The 13,262-nt window shown below is 40.7% G+C and overlaps 2 protein-coding genes across 4 annotated transcripts; both read right to left on the bottom strand.

Moving 5' to 3' along the window:
- Positions 1-5,009: 5,009 nt before the first annotated feature.
- LOC106338528 lies at positions 5,010-5,752 on the bottom strand (the record flags this gene model as incomplete). The annotated part of the gene is made up of 3 exons (XM_013777485.1): positions 5,010-5,233; positions 5,331-5,532; positions 5,635-5,752. Coding segments are annotated over 3 exons (399 nt in total), but the record flags the coding sequence as incomplete, so codon positions are not given.
- LOC106340012 (probable fructokinase-1) lies at positions 5,551-6,472 on the bottom strand. 3 transcript variants are annotated; one of them, XM_013778877.1, is made up of 3 exons: positions 6,063-6,472; positions 5,716-5,827; positions 5,551-5,678 (listed from the first exon to the last, which is right to left on the bottom strand). In XM_013778877.1, the coding sequence occupies exons 1-2, from the start codon at positions 6,414-6,416 to the stop codon at positions 5,753-5,755; spliced, it is 429 nt and encodes a 142-aa protein (XP_013634331.1). In that variant the 5' UTR covers positions 6,417-6,472; the 3' UTR covers positions 5,551-5,678; positions 5,716-5,752. The 3 variants fall into 3 exon arrangements, with proteins under 3 accessions (XP_013634331.1, XP_013634330.1, XP_013634332.1); XM_013778876.1 differs by having other exon boundaries at positions 5,551-5,827; XM_013778878.1 differs by having other exon boundaries at positions 5,551-5,815.
- Positions 6,473-13,262: the final 6,790 nt, after the last annotated feature.

Below are 13,262 nucleotides of genomic sequence, written 5' to 3'. Positions count from 1 at the left end.
AACACAAAATAATTCATTGACATAATCTATTAATTATGCACAATATATAACTTCAATAATTCTTACAATAGTCTCAGCAAACTGGGGCTTCACAGGTCTACCATCAGCATGAGTGTGTCCCGCAATCCATACCTTACTCCTACTCACCTTACTTGGGTCTTTACTCTTTTTTTTTCTATATAAAAACAGACATATCTCAGTACAATTTTAATGTAACAAGCTGTACAATATATAGATGTTTGACTACTCTTTTACCATATCTTCAGCCAAACGAAGCATTCCTTTGCGGCTGGTGGTGTGAGGAATCTGATTTCTTCTCATCTCTCTGTACTTGTTACTCACTTCCTACAATATAAATATGACAGTGATTAAATCTATAAGACATGACCTTTAAGGATGAAAGTTACTTAGTCGTAGATAACTCACCTTGAAAGTTTTGGTAGTTTTGCTCTTAACCCAAGAGTTCCACACTTGAATGGATGGGATGTTGCTTGGTTTTAAATCTATTCTCTCAGCTGCAGTCTTCGCAGCACGTACTTGTGACACTAGCCTCGACTTCCCAGCCCTCCACAAATTTTCCAGCTTCTTGAAAATAACAGCTTTCTGCCACTCTTCTTGCAAGTTAAACCTCCCCTGCATCACAATAAGCAAAGGTCAAACATGTTTTAATTTCAATTTGCGGTTTAACAAAATATATAAATATATATATACAAACCTGAATTTCTTCCCACATTGTTGCTTTAGTCGCTGCATCAAGATTTCTCCACTCAGCAAGTGTAACCGGAACATGTTCCCTCACAAGAGGACCAAGAAAAGATGATAGTGTTACTGAACCAGGTCCAATATGATCACCAAAGTCATTGAATGTGACCATAATCTTTTCATTGGGATTTTCAGCCACTCTACGCATCTTTGTTGGTCCTCTTTTATTTTTTTCTTTCACTTCATCCCTTGCTAGCTCAACTCCTTCAGTACTGGGAATCTCATCATCTTGAGCATTGCTAACTCCATCTTCTCCCATATTGAGAGCTTCTTCTTCGTTCCCTTTCTCATTGCTAACTCCATCTTCTTCCATACTGAGACCTTCTTCTTCGTTCCCTTTCTCATTGCTAACTCCATCTTCTTCCATATCGAGAGCTTCTTCTTCGTTCCCTTTCTCATTGAGAACTCCATCATCTTTCATATTGGCCGCTTCTTCTTCATTTTCTTTCTCATTGAGTACTCCATCTTCTTCATCCCCTCCTTCTATCCTAGCATCGTCTATATCATCTTCAGACATTGCCTTCTCAGCCTGATCAGCCTCATCTTCTACCTCATCATCTTGAGCAGGTGTTACATCTTCTACCTCATCATCTTCATCAAGAGTTACATCTTCTACCTTATCATCTTGAGCAGCCACTTTCTTGATTCTACTACTTCTTCTCGTTGGCGTTAGAACTAAATTCTTTTTTGGGGTAGTCGTTTTCTTTGTTGTTCTTTTCTTCACTTTTAGTGTTGTTGCTTGTGGAGTTGGATCTACTACCTTCAAGCCTTGATTACGTCTACTCCGACGAGAACCAACTTTTCATCCTCCTCTTGTCTTTGCCATTTCTGAAACTGATAAACAAAGAACAAATTCGATCAAAGTAAAATAAAAACCCAAAATCAAAATCAAAATCTAAACCGAACATCACAAACTTGGACATGCATGTGTTAACAGAAAATAAGAATAGAAACCCAAAATAAAAATCGGCAAAATCACAAACTTTCACATGAATCAAAATCGAAACCCACAATCAAAATCGAAACCTAAAATCAAAAGAGATTCGAATCGAAGAGATACCAATCGACATGCATGTTCACACAAACATAGAATCAAATCGAAGAGATACCAATCAAAATCATGGAGGAAACTTTCTAATCTAAACTCAGAATCAAATCGAGACTCATACCAATTGAAGCTTCGATTCGAGAGAACTCTCGGGATTTTCTTCGAAATTATGAAGAACAAAAAGTTTCGATTCTAGTGGAATGTGAAGAGAGTGAAGAGAAAAGGGTTTCGATTTTAACTTAAGTACTTTTTAATATATTTTTTCATATACGATAGCATTTATTTTTTGATTTGCAATGGTAAGGCGCCTCCACTTACCAAATTAACGCGGCTGAATTATTCTGTTTTCCCGCGATTACAAACATAGCTTTTAAATTTTATAAACGCTATTATAAAGGCCAGTGTTGGTATACAATAGTAGAAATGCCAAAAACGCTATGCTACGATGCTATTAATACCCACATTTCCTGTAGTGTACTAATCAATTTGATAGTTTAGTTTAATAAAAAGTATAATAATATATATATTTGTATGTACCAATTTATTTTTCTAAGGATTCTAAGAATAATCCTAGTGATGACACGTGGCAATGATAACATGTTTTAAAGCTTCATGATTAATATATAGGGGATTACAACTAAGTCTAGGCCTTTGGACACCCTTTCGGATATGGATACGATCCATTCGTGTATTTGTTTTAAAGGTTAAAAAAATAGTCCTATTCGGGTATTATAGGAAAAAAGATCGGATTTGAGTCGTACCTTCCGAGTCCAAATGGATTTGGTTATTACCCAAAATAACCAAATTACTCGATTTGACTCGGATATTTTATATATAAACTTTTCAAATTATCTGAAAATAACTAAAAAATCAAAGATAATCAATATATATTGTTCAAATTGGTTATTTTGTCCTAAAGTAACCATGAATACAATGTTATTTGGGTATTTTTGTATCCAAAACATCCAATTTTATCTACAATTACTCAAAATAACTAATATATTTGATTTATAATTTTAGAATTTTAATATTGTTATAATTATAATTATAATCAATATTTTATATATATATATATATATATATATATGTTTTTGGATCTGTACGAAAACTAATTCGGTTCTCGGTGCGGGCCAGGTTCGGTTTCGGTTTTTCGGGTTTTAAAAAAGGACCCTTTCAATATTTAGGCAGGATATGATCGCTTTTGTCTTTCCCCCCTCCAAACGCTTGGAAATTTCTACTCTAAAAATGATTCATGGGAATAAACATTCGATGACAGTCAAACCAACTATGCTGTAACTAAAATGACTTTTTAACATCTAGACAGCATAGACAAGTTAAACGACCTTGAGTTTTCCAACCTGACATTATGCCATAGGTGAAAAAGTCATTAATTATCCACATTAATGTGCCTCGCATCGTGAAATTTTGATTCCTCCGGATATCATATGCTTCTATCCAGTTACTCCCCAAACTTTGTAATTTTTCAATTAACGGTTGTGAATATATATCAATGCTTTTCTTTGTATGTCTTGGCCATGAAACTAGTAAAGAAATATTTTTTTTTCATACATATCGAGAGGTAAGAAGGTACACGGAGTTAAGATTGCTGGCCAGACCGAGTGGGCTTCACTCGTACCAACTGATTAAATCTATATAGTTGCTAATCCTAGATAAATATTATGACTTTTCACAACTAAATTAGAATATATCTCATTAAAATGTTTTCAACACTGTTCCATCAGAAGAATCGTGCATTTCTCCTTCAAAATTTATATGTCCGCGTGCAATCGTATTTGTGACCCAGTCACATCTTGTCGGTACTGCCGCTTCAACCATTCCGTAACAGAAGCAGTTGATTTATTACTATATATACTATCTGTGTGCCAGAACCATTGGCGGTGTGTTGTGTACACGTTTCTTCATGAATATTTCTCCTTCACATTGAACATTAAGGCCAGCATGTTGTTGTTATGATTGACCTGTTCTTTATTTACATTTGATAAAGAAATATTTTTAATTATTATATACTATTAATAATTTTTATATTGGACGGTGGCACTTGGAGTTTGTTAGAGCAACTCCATTGGTAAGAACCTGATGAGGACCTCAAGTCAGTAGCTGGACCACCAACTCATGAGATCAACCATAAAAGCTACATTGGAGCCAGCAGCGACATAGGTGCACTCAAAGAAGGATATCTATGCAACCATGAGGAATTTAACCGTGAAACCAGTTGCTATAGATTTTAAACTCAACCATAGCACGAACCGAATTGGTTTCAAACCAAAAGGAGTAATGATTTAGGAGATATGCCAGTTACAAGTCAGGCTATCTACACTGCATCCGAATTGGTTCTAATTAAGGAAAGTAATTCTTTGCTTAAGGAGTGTGCAACTCAAACTCACGTGTGGAAACCAGGAGATCATTCATTACATCTAAGAGCAGTGGGAGAGTTTCTACCATGCACCAGCAGCCACATGATCAAGATGAATCCCTTATTTGTCAACTTACCTTACATGGATGCATTCACACTTGGAGTTATTGAAGACCAACGGCTCTTTCCCCTTCTGTTCAGGCACGAATTAGAGACTATCCAGACATCAAAGGAGATCCCAAGGATGCATTTCTTTCTGCCCAAACTCACAAGATACAAGGAGAGAAGACAACTTCCATACATGGACAGATTCTGCACCAACTAAGTCCAACGGCTAGTTTTTCACTTATTATTTCTTTCCAAGTTATTCTTTTAGGCATTTGTGTTCTTTTCTATTTAAACTGAGCTAAGTCTCATTTGTAAATCACCCTTGCACGAAATTAATAAAGTATTATTCAGTTTACAAAGTTTGTCTTTGTTTTGTTCAATTAGTCTTTAGGTGGATTCCTTTAGATTTCTTGTTCGTTTGCTTGTCTCCTTAGTTTGTGGATTCATTCTAGGATACAAGTGTAGGTCTCTGTCTTTGTGTGGATTCACATAGGCGCAGGCTTCTGGTCTTATCAAAGGGATACTTCCGCAACCCTTTGTGGCGACAATCGACCCATTCAAGCTTGACAACTCTTGTTGCCTTGTGATCTAGCCTTTGTCAGCTTAGGCTTGTATCAGAACCCATTAAGGGTTCTAATGAATAATTTAGTAGTTAATTTTGTGATTTGAGAAGTTTAGAACCCTTGTTAGTATAATTAATTTTTCCATGGTCCAATGGCAGAACCTCTTTGAGGTTCTTAAAAACTTTATTTTTTATGCACAATGATGCAAGTCACACAAGAGTTGAGAATACAGATTACGATACACAAATCTTAGGACATACACCGGTTATCAGGTTCCCCGAGCAATATCAAAACAGAGCTCAGTGGTGAGCCTTCACGGCGGTAACATGGCATGCGACGTTGTTCACAACGTGGTTGCTTACACTTCCCATTATCATCCTGCAAATAAAAAGGTAAGATTTTGACATACTTATCAATATGTGTAAACCAAGCTTGAGATGTTGAGGAATTGGAGAAAGAGGAGGAATCTTTTTACCTCTTAAGGCCACCAAGGCCACGGTTAGCGTTTGACAAGGCTTTGAAGAGAGATTCATCCATCCAAAAAAAAAAGGGAAAGAAGAAGCTTACAGATTTCTGCCTAGCGGCAGTGTTGGCAATGTCAAGGGTTTCAGCATCTGGCTTCACTCCATACTTCTTCATCACTGCAGCTTCCGAGAACTCACTCAACGGAATCAGAGCTGATGAAACGTGGCAACACAAAAACCAAGAGTCAAACAATAAAAAGATCATTGTACTAGGAAAAGACTTGAACTCAAACCCATAACTCGAACACTACTAACAAGTCAAAACGGTGCATGAGTAAAAGTCAAGTTCCTTCAAAACAGAGACTTCTGCTAGATCAGATAAAAGGCTAAACGAAGTAGAATTGGTGTGATCATGTGAAGCTAAATTCAGATACTACCATCTGAGTTTCATCCTTCCCTCCATCCTTGCTTTCTCTTGAAGCTTCTCTCTTCTGATCTTCATCATAACCTCAAGAGGAAGATAACAAAAGTCACCGTTAGTTAGCATTAATTGATACATATCCCATTAGAGTGAGTGAGATCATCTTCTACGTTATTCAGAGCAATCAATAATCACCGATTCCATATACTTACACATCTCTTTAACTCTATACGAAAATTAAAAAAAACTACACTATGAATCTCTACTTCCATCTGGATCTCTTGAATATCATGAGGGATAGAGAGAGAAGAGATTTACGTACCGATCTGATGAGCTCGAGGTTGAGTTCATCGGGACAGAGCAACATATCGGCGCTATGATTCCGGTAAAACATAAATTCCCGATCACCGTCGGCCTTCAACGTCACGAACGCCAAGGCGGTTCTGGCTCCGGTATCGAAGTTAAACTCCTGATCAGCGACGCCGTTTTTCCTCAGGATCCCAGCTAACATGTCGCCGAACTCGTTGTCGCCGAGTTTTCCGACGAAGGCGGATCGTCCACCGAAGCGAGAAACGGCGATGGCGACGATAGCCGGAGCGCCGCCGGGAGCTTTGAGGAAACCTGGAGCCTCGGCGAGGGAGACGCCGGACTCGGTGGGGACGAAGTCGATGAGCATCTCGCCGAAGCTGATGAAGTCGGTGGGGGCTGTCCAATACCAAACTGACACGTTAGGGATTCATAACGGCTCTAAAAGGCCCAAGTTAAGCAGCGGTTCATCTTTTTTGGGCTTTTTCATTTTTTTTTTTCACTTCTGTTTAGAAGCACTTTTAAAAGACCCCCGATGGAGGTGGTCTTAGTTACATTGTCCACAAAAAGAGTTCCTTACATCCTGGGAAGCAAACAGAGGATGAATAGTCATCAACTCTTATTATCGTTGCTAGGGTTGTTTGCCATTTTACAGCTTGTTCTTGGTCAGGGTCCAGAAGGTAATATTTATAATTTTCTCACCTTAATATATTGCTTTCACTCGGAATCAGTATGAACTCTAGTTTCTACTTTAACCAGGATTCTTCAGCTTGGACTGTGGGTTATCTGCTAACGAGCCTCCTTATACAGAATCAAGAACCGGAATAACATTCTCGTCTGATGAATATTTCGTTGAGGGTGGGATAAGTGGTAGAATCCATAAAGATGAGGCAGAGACGCTCAAGCCGTATGAAACTCTAAGATACTTTCCAATCAAGAAACGAAACTGCTATAACCTAAATGTCATGCAAGAAAATCGGTATCTGATCAGAGCTGTGTTCTTATATGGAAACTACGATGGTCAGGAGACTCACCCGAAATTCGATCTGTTTATCGATAGGACTCTGTGGGTAACAGTATCCGATCAAGATGAACCTGATAAAAATTGGGAATCAATGTATTCATCGGTAAAAGGAGTCATTTTGAAGAAATCATACACACCGCAAAACCAAACACTTTGAAGGTTTTTCTTGTTAAGACAGACACAACAACGCCATTCATATCAGCCTTAGAACTTCGGCCATTGAGTAAGAATATATATGGTACCAAAAACGGCTCCCTGGTGTCAATTTACCGAGCGCTTCTTAGAGACTCTTATGAAGAAGTACGGTAAGTTCACTGACCATATGACTTATCTTTATTTGTCGACAATTCAGTGGTAGATTGCATATCAGATTTTGACCTTTTATTCCATTAACCGTTATAATAAATGAAAAGTTTTTATATTCTTGATACAAGCTCTTGCCGATGTCAGGTATCCTGATGATGTCCATGATCGTATATGGTACTCTTACTCCCATCCAAACTGGACAACTATAAACAATACTCTCAATCTAGATGTTTCTAATCCTTTCGGACTGCCGCAAGCTGCAATTATGACGGCTTCCATACCAAGGAATGCCATTTCCCCTCTGAAAATTGACAGGCTCTATTACAATCAAGTAGAACAGATACATGTAAACTCAGAGAGAATGTGTTACGGAAAATGTTGTTATTGTTATTCACATACGTCGAGTACATATACATGATTACAATATCTGTTGACGAAGATTTGGCTATATCTACAACTACCTAAGCCTTATCATAATACATTGTAATTATCACAACCAACTCAATATCCAACGAGATCTTCACAGAACCAGACCAATCCTAAACCACTCTTAACACTCCCCCTCAAGTTGGTGCGTGCAAGTTACGAACGCCCAACTTTTTCAGTAGATAGTGAAACGATGAACTCCCTAAGGCCTTTGTCATTATGTCGGCCAGTTGCTCCGTTGTCCGCACATGATGAAATGTGATCAACCGATCCTTAACTGCATCGTGAACACTATGACAGTCTGGCTCGATGTGTTTCGTCCTCTCGTGAAACACAGGATTCGTAGCTATGTATATGGCCGATTTACTATCGCAAAACATTTGCATAGGATCACTGTGTTTCACTCCAAAATCTCCCAACAAACGTTTCAACCACTTCAACTCTTGCAGTGTCGCCGCCATCGCCCTATACTCTGCTTCTGCAGAGGAATGAGACACAGTGTCCTGCTTCTTGGTCTTCCAGGAAATAGGTGAGTCTCCCAACAACACAACAAATGCAGACAGCGACCTTCTCGACAACGGACATGAAGCCCAATCCGAATCGCAGAAATCTCTTATACGCAGATCACTGACCGCCTTCAACATAATTCCTTGTTCTGGACATCCCTTAAGATACTTGAGAACAAGCACCACTGCGTCCCAATGGGCCTCTCTTGGCTTATGCATTACTTGTGACAAGACATGGATTGCGTAGCTCAGTTCAGGTCTTGTGATCGCGAGATACACCAGTCGACCAACAATTATCCTGAACCTCACCGGGTTACGATAGAAGGGTCCCTTGTCCGCCAACAACTTATGATTCTGCTCAATAGGCGTTGCTACTGGCTTTCAACCCAACAGCCCAGATTCTGCCACTATGTCGAGAGCGTACTTCCTCTGCGAAAGAAACATTCCCATCGGCCCTCGTGCTATTTCGATACCAAGGAAGTACTTTGCTTTACCCAGATCCTTCATCTTGAACCACTCACTCAAGTAACCCTTGAACATCGACATCATGTTCAAGTCATCACCAGCGATTATCAGATCATCTACATAGATGAGAACGCGTAGACTTCGGCCACCTTTGATGTGCGTAAACAGGGAATAATCAGAGTATGATTTTTTGAATCTGAACTTCTTAAGAGCAGACGTGAGCTTAGCGAACCAGCAGCGCGGTGCCTGCTTCAAGCCATAAAATGATTTTCTCAGCTTACACACTTTCGTAGGACTGTCGCCATAGAAACCTTGGGGCATCTTCATATATACTTCTTCTTCCAAGTTTCCGTGCAGGAAAGCATTGTGCACATCCATCTGATGCACCTCCCAGTTCCTCGCAACAGCCACTTCCAACAGTGTGCGGACTGTCGTTATCTTCGCCACAGGCACGAACGTTTCGCCATAATCTTCTCCTTCTACTTGCCTGTTACCGCATACAACAAGTCGTGCCTTGGGCCTCTCCACTGTCCCGCCTGCGTTGTACTTGTACTTATACACCCATTGGCATGCCAGTGCCTTCTTACCTTTAGGCAACTCTGTAATGTCCCAAGTTCTCTGTTCTTCCAAGGCACCCACTTCTGTTGACATAGCTCCGTTCCATATAGGATCGAGCATTGCTTCTATCCAATTTAGCGGCCCCACACCTGAGGAGATGGCTGCAAGAAAGGCTTGATGTCTTTCTGAGAACACCGCATCAGTGACATAAGCCGTAATGGGATAGGAAGAAGCTGTTTTACCTGCACTCGCTTCCGAGTGCCGAGACGACGCGGGATGAACTGGGAGTGTGCTGTGTTTATCAGGACTACAATGCGCATTGTATGTGAAGTAGTCACGAAGCTTCACTGAAGGCACCGGAACACGATGACCCCTGCCAAGATTATGTTATGTTTCAGCTACTGCAGGTTGCTCTGTTTCTGCAACCAGAACCTCTGAAGTATGCTCTGCTTCTGGACTTGCGAGCTCGGTTTCTGGACCTGCAGACTCCACTGTCTCTGCTGCAGGCTCTGTATGTTCCGCATCTCCCTGCGTCTCTTCCATCGATTCAGAATTACTCCCCCTAGACTCCGGAACTGGCTCGATATTATCGTGAACTTCCACGATTGGAGACTGAGATGGTGACTTCGCAGGCACGCTGGTTTGATCATCTAGGTATGGGAACGACGACTCAGCGAACTCCACGTCCCGTGACACAAAGAATTCGTCGTTCTCCAGATCATACAACCTCCATACTTTCTTACCAAATGGATACCCGACAAAGATGCATCTTCTACTCCTTGCTTTGAACTTGTCTTTGTCGCGAGATGATTTGTGTGCGTAACAGAGACAACCAAACATTTTGATTCTATCATACGACGGAGGCTTTCCATACAGACACTCATACGGAGATTTCCCATTTAAGAGACTGGAGGGAGTTTGATTGATGAGGTGTGCTGCGGTTAGTACACTCTCACCCCAGAACTTAATGGGAAGGTTCGCCTGAAACATGATCGATATTGACACATTGAGAATATGCCGGTGCTTCCTCTCTACTCTACCGTTCTGTTGTGGTGTCACTACACAGGAGGTGTGATGTACAATGCCGTTTTCTGCAAAGTATTTCGACAGACACAAGAACTCTGTCCAATTGTCACTACGAACTACTTGAACGGGACGTCCAAACTGTCGCTGAGCAAAAGAACAGAAGTTCGGCAACACTATTTTTAATTGGATTTCTCCAACAGCAAATGAATCCAGACAGCACGTGCGCAGTCGTCGACTATCATCAGAAAGTAAACGGCTCCGCATGACGCTGGTTCTCTATAAGGTCCCCATAAGTCAACATGTTAATTCAAAAGGAACTGAAGCTTTATTATAACTTTTTGAAAACACACCACGAGTTTGGTTTGATTTAAAACAGATATCACATCCTCCAAACTTGTCAGAGTGATTCGAAACACACGAAACAAAAGGTAAACAACTCAAAACACCAAAAGATGGATGCCCCAGTCTACGATGCCACAAAGCCTTGTCCTCTGCTCCCTTTACTCTGAGACCTCGACGAACTGTAACATCCCGATAAACATACACACCGTCCCATTCTTCACCGGTTCCAATCAGGATCCTCGTAAAACGGTCCTGCAAAACACACAATGTGTCAGAAAACATAGCAAGACAGCCTGTCTGTTTCAGCAACTTTGCTACAGACAATAACGTGCAATTCAAGTCAGGGACTAAAAGACATGAGTCAACGTTATCTTCTCTGAAAGTCGCAGTACACCATTTCGTGTGGCTTGCACCTGACTTCCATCAGCGAACCGCACTGGACACCCCACCACGTCATTCATATCGCTGAGCAATCTAGCATCACCAGTCATGTGGTGTGATGCTCCAGTGTCTAGGATAACATCTCCGGTTTGTTTCTTACCATTAAGCTTCTCCGGAATTGGGTTTGGCTTTTGCTGTTCCAGTAACGCCGTTAGCGATGCCCATTGTTCTGCTGTCAGAGCCTGACCACTTGAAGCGTGAGCCTGCATTGCATTTGATCGTGCTTGACCACGTCCACGACCCCTGCTTCCTCTTCCACATCCATTTCGATCTCCTCCTTTGTTCCTCTCTGTCCACCAATCAGGAAACCCAATGATTTGCCAACATTCTTTTTTTCGTGTCCTGTTCTTCCACAGTGAGAATAGACTACGCCTCCACGGCCCCTTGTGGCAGCAGCAGCAGTCGGTCCAGTCATGTTGGCGTTGTCTCCTTGCGTCTCCTCAAACCTGGTCATAAAGCCAACTGCATCCTGTTTTTTCTCCACACAAGACTCAGAAGCCTTCTTTCTTCTCGCACAACTCTTTGGTAGACTGAGTTCAGGTCTGGCAATGGATCCATCCCATTGATGTTGGTGCAGACGTTGCTAAACCTTGCATCGCCGAGTCCTATGAGAAACATATGGACCTTCTCCTCTTCATAATCCTTGGTATTCTTCTCAGAAGCTCCACAGGTACATGTCGGAAGTGGTTTATAGCTCAACAGCTCTTCCCACTTTGATGAAAGCCGGCCAAAATGGTCCAAGACAGTCGATCCGTCTTGTTTACAAGCTGCCAGCTCTACTTTAAGTTGATGAACACGCACAGCGTTTCCAATCGAAAACCTTCTCTTTAGGTCACTCCACATCTTGAATGCGTCTGGTATGAATGTCACTGTCGATCGCACCATAGACGAGATTGAGGCTCGTATCCATCCTACAATCATGGAATTGACCGTCTTCCACAACTCGGCCTCCGCTGGTTTCTATCTCTATCGAAACGTCTCTTGTTTCGTCTCGATTGGAGTTACCATTGAAACTTTACGATAAAAAAAAACGCAAAGACTTGTTTTCTCGTGTGGATTCAGATTAATTATATAAATCGGCAACGGTTAACTTAACACCTTATCCGCCTCAACTATACGATTACGTTGAACCTTTTTTGACGTCGTATCAATCAAGTTCGGAAGATAAATGTCAAGTTTCAAAGGATAAACACCAATACCAAAAAAGGCAAACATACACGAGAAGAGGAAGGGGAAATGAGCAAGCAAAACTAAAAAGAGACAAAACTGCATCTTCGAGAGAACTAAGGTATTTGCGACTTGAAATTTTTGAAATCAGACTTGGAGTTTTCGTAGGAAATTACTAAGAAATAATAACGCCTTTGAGACTGTCATAGAACTATAGGGAACGTAAAACTTAGGTGGATAGTCTAGCGAACTAAGTCTTAGGTGATTTTTCTTGTCTTGATCTTGCAAACCGATCTACTCACCGAAAATCGAGAAACGATCGCCACGCATATCAAGCTCGCTTCCTAAGGAGAGAAAAAACTAGAGACATGAACGTCGTCTTAAAACCGATTCGTTTCTGGCAATTCTCTCGGAACCGACATATTCCAAGTCTTCAACCTGGAAACAACCAAATCACAGTCAAAGCGTCGTCTTCAAACCGACTCGGACTATCGATCATTCTATTCCTCGAGAAAAAAGGGACGGAGTAGGTGCGTATACTATACTCGTATGCTCCCATACTTCAAAAACATATTCAAACAATGCGATGTCTCGTCAAGATCAAGAAAACGCTTACGACAAGAAATTGCTTTCGACAAAGCAAACTCTCGTAGAAATATGCGGAAAAATATTCATACAATGCGATGTCTCGTCAAGATCATCCTAAAAGCAAACGACAATCTGAGATTCGTCTAAATGCTAGGAACTGATCCAAACCATGTTGGAAAAATTCTCAAAGACTATACAGCATCTATCATCGCAATCATTCGTTTAGAAAACCTCTGCCAAACTTCAGAATTAAAGTCGATGATTTTCTGAAGTCATAAAGATCTTTTCCGATTTGATAAAACGAGTTTCGTATAAGAATCATTATACGAGAAATCTTCAGGGATCAACGCATCACTCTCATTTTCCG

Source organism: Brassica oleracea, chromosome C4 (assembly GCF_000695525.1).
Source record: "Brassica oleracea var. oleracea cultivar TO1000 chromosome C4, BOL, whole genome shotgun sequence".
Taxonomy (NCBI): Eukaryota; Viridiplantae; Streptophyta; class Magnoliopsida; order Brassicales; family Brassicaceae; genus Brassica; species Brassica oleracea.
This window is presented reverse-complemented; position numbering and strand designations above follow the sequence as displayed.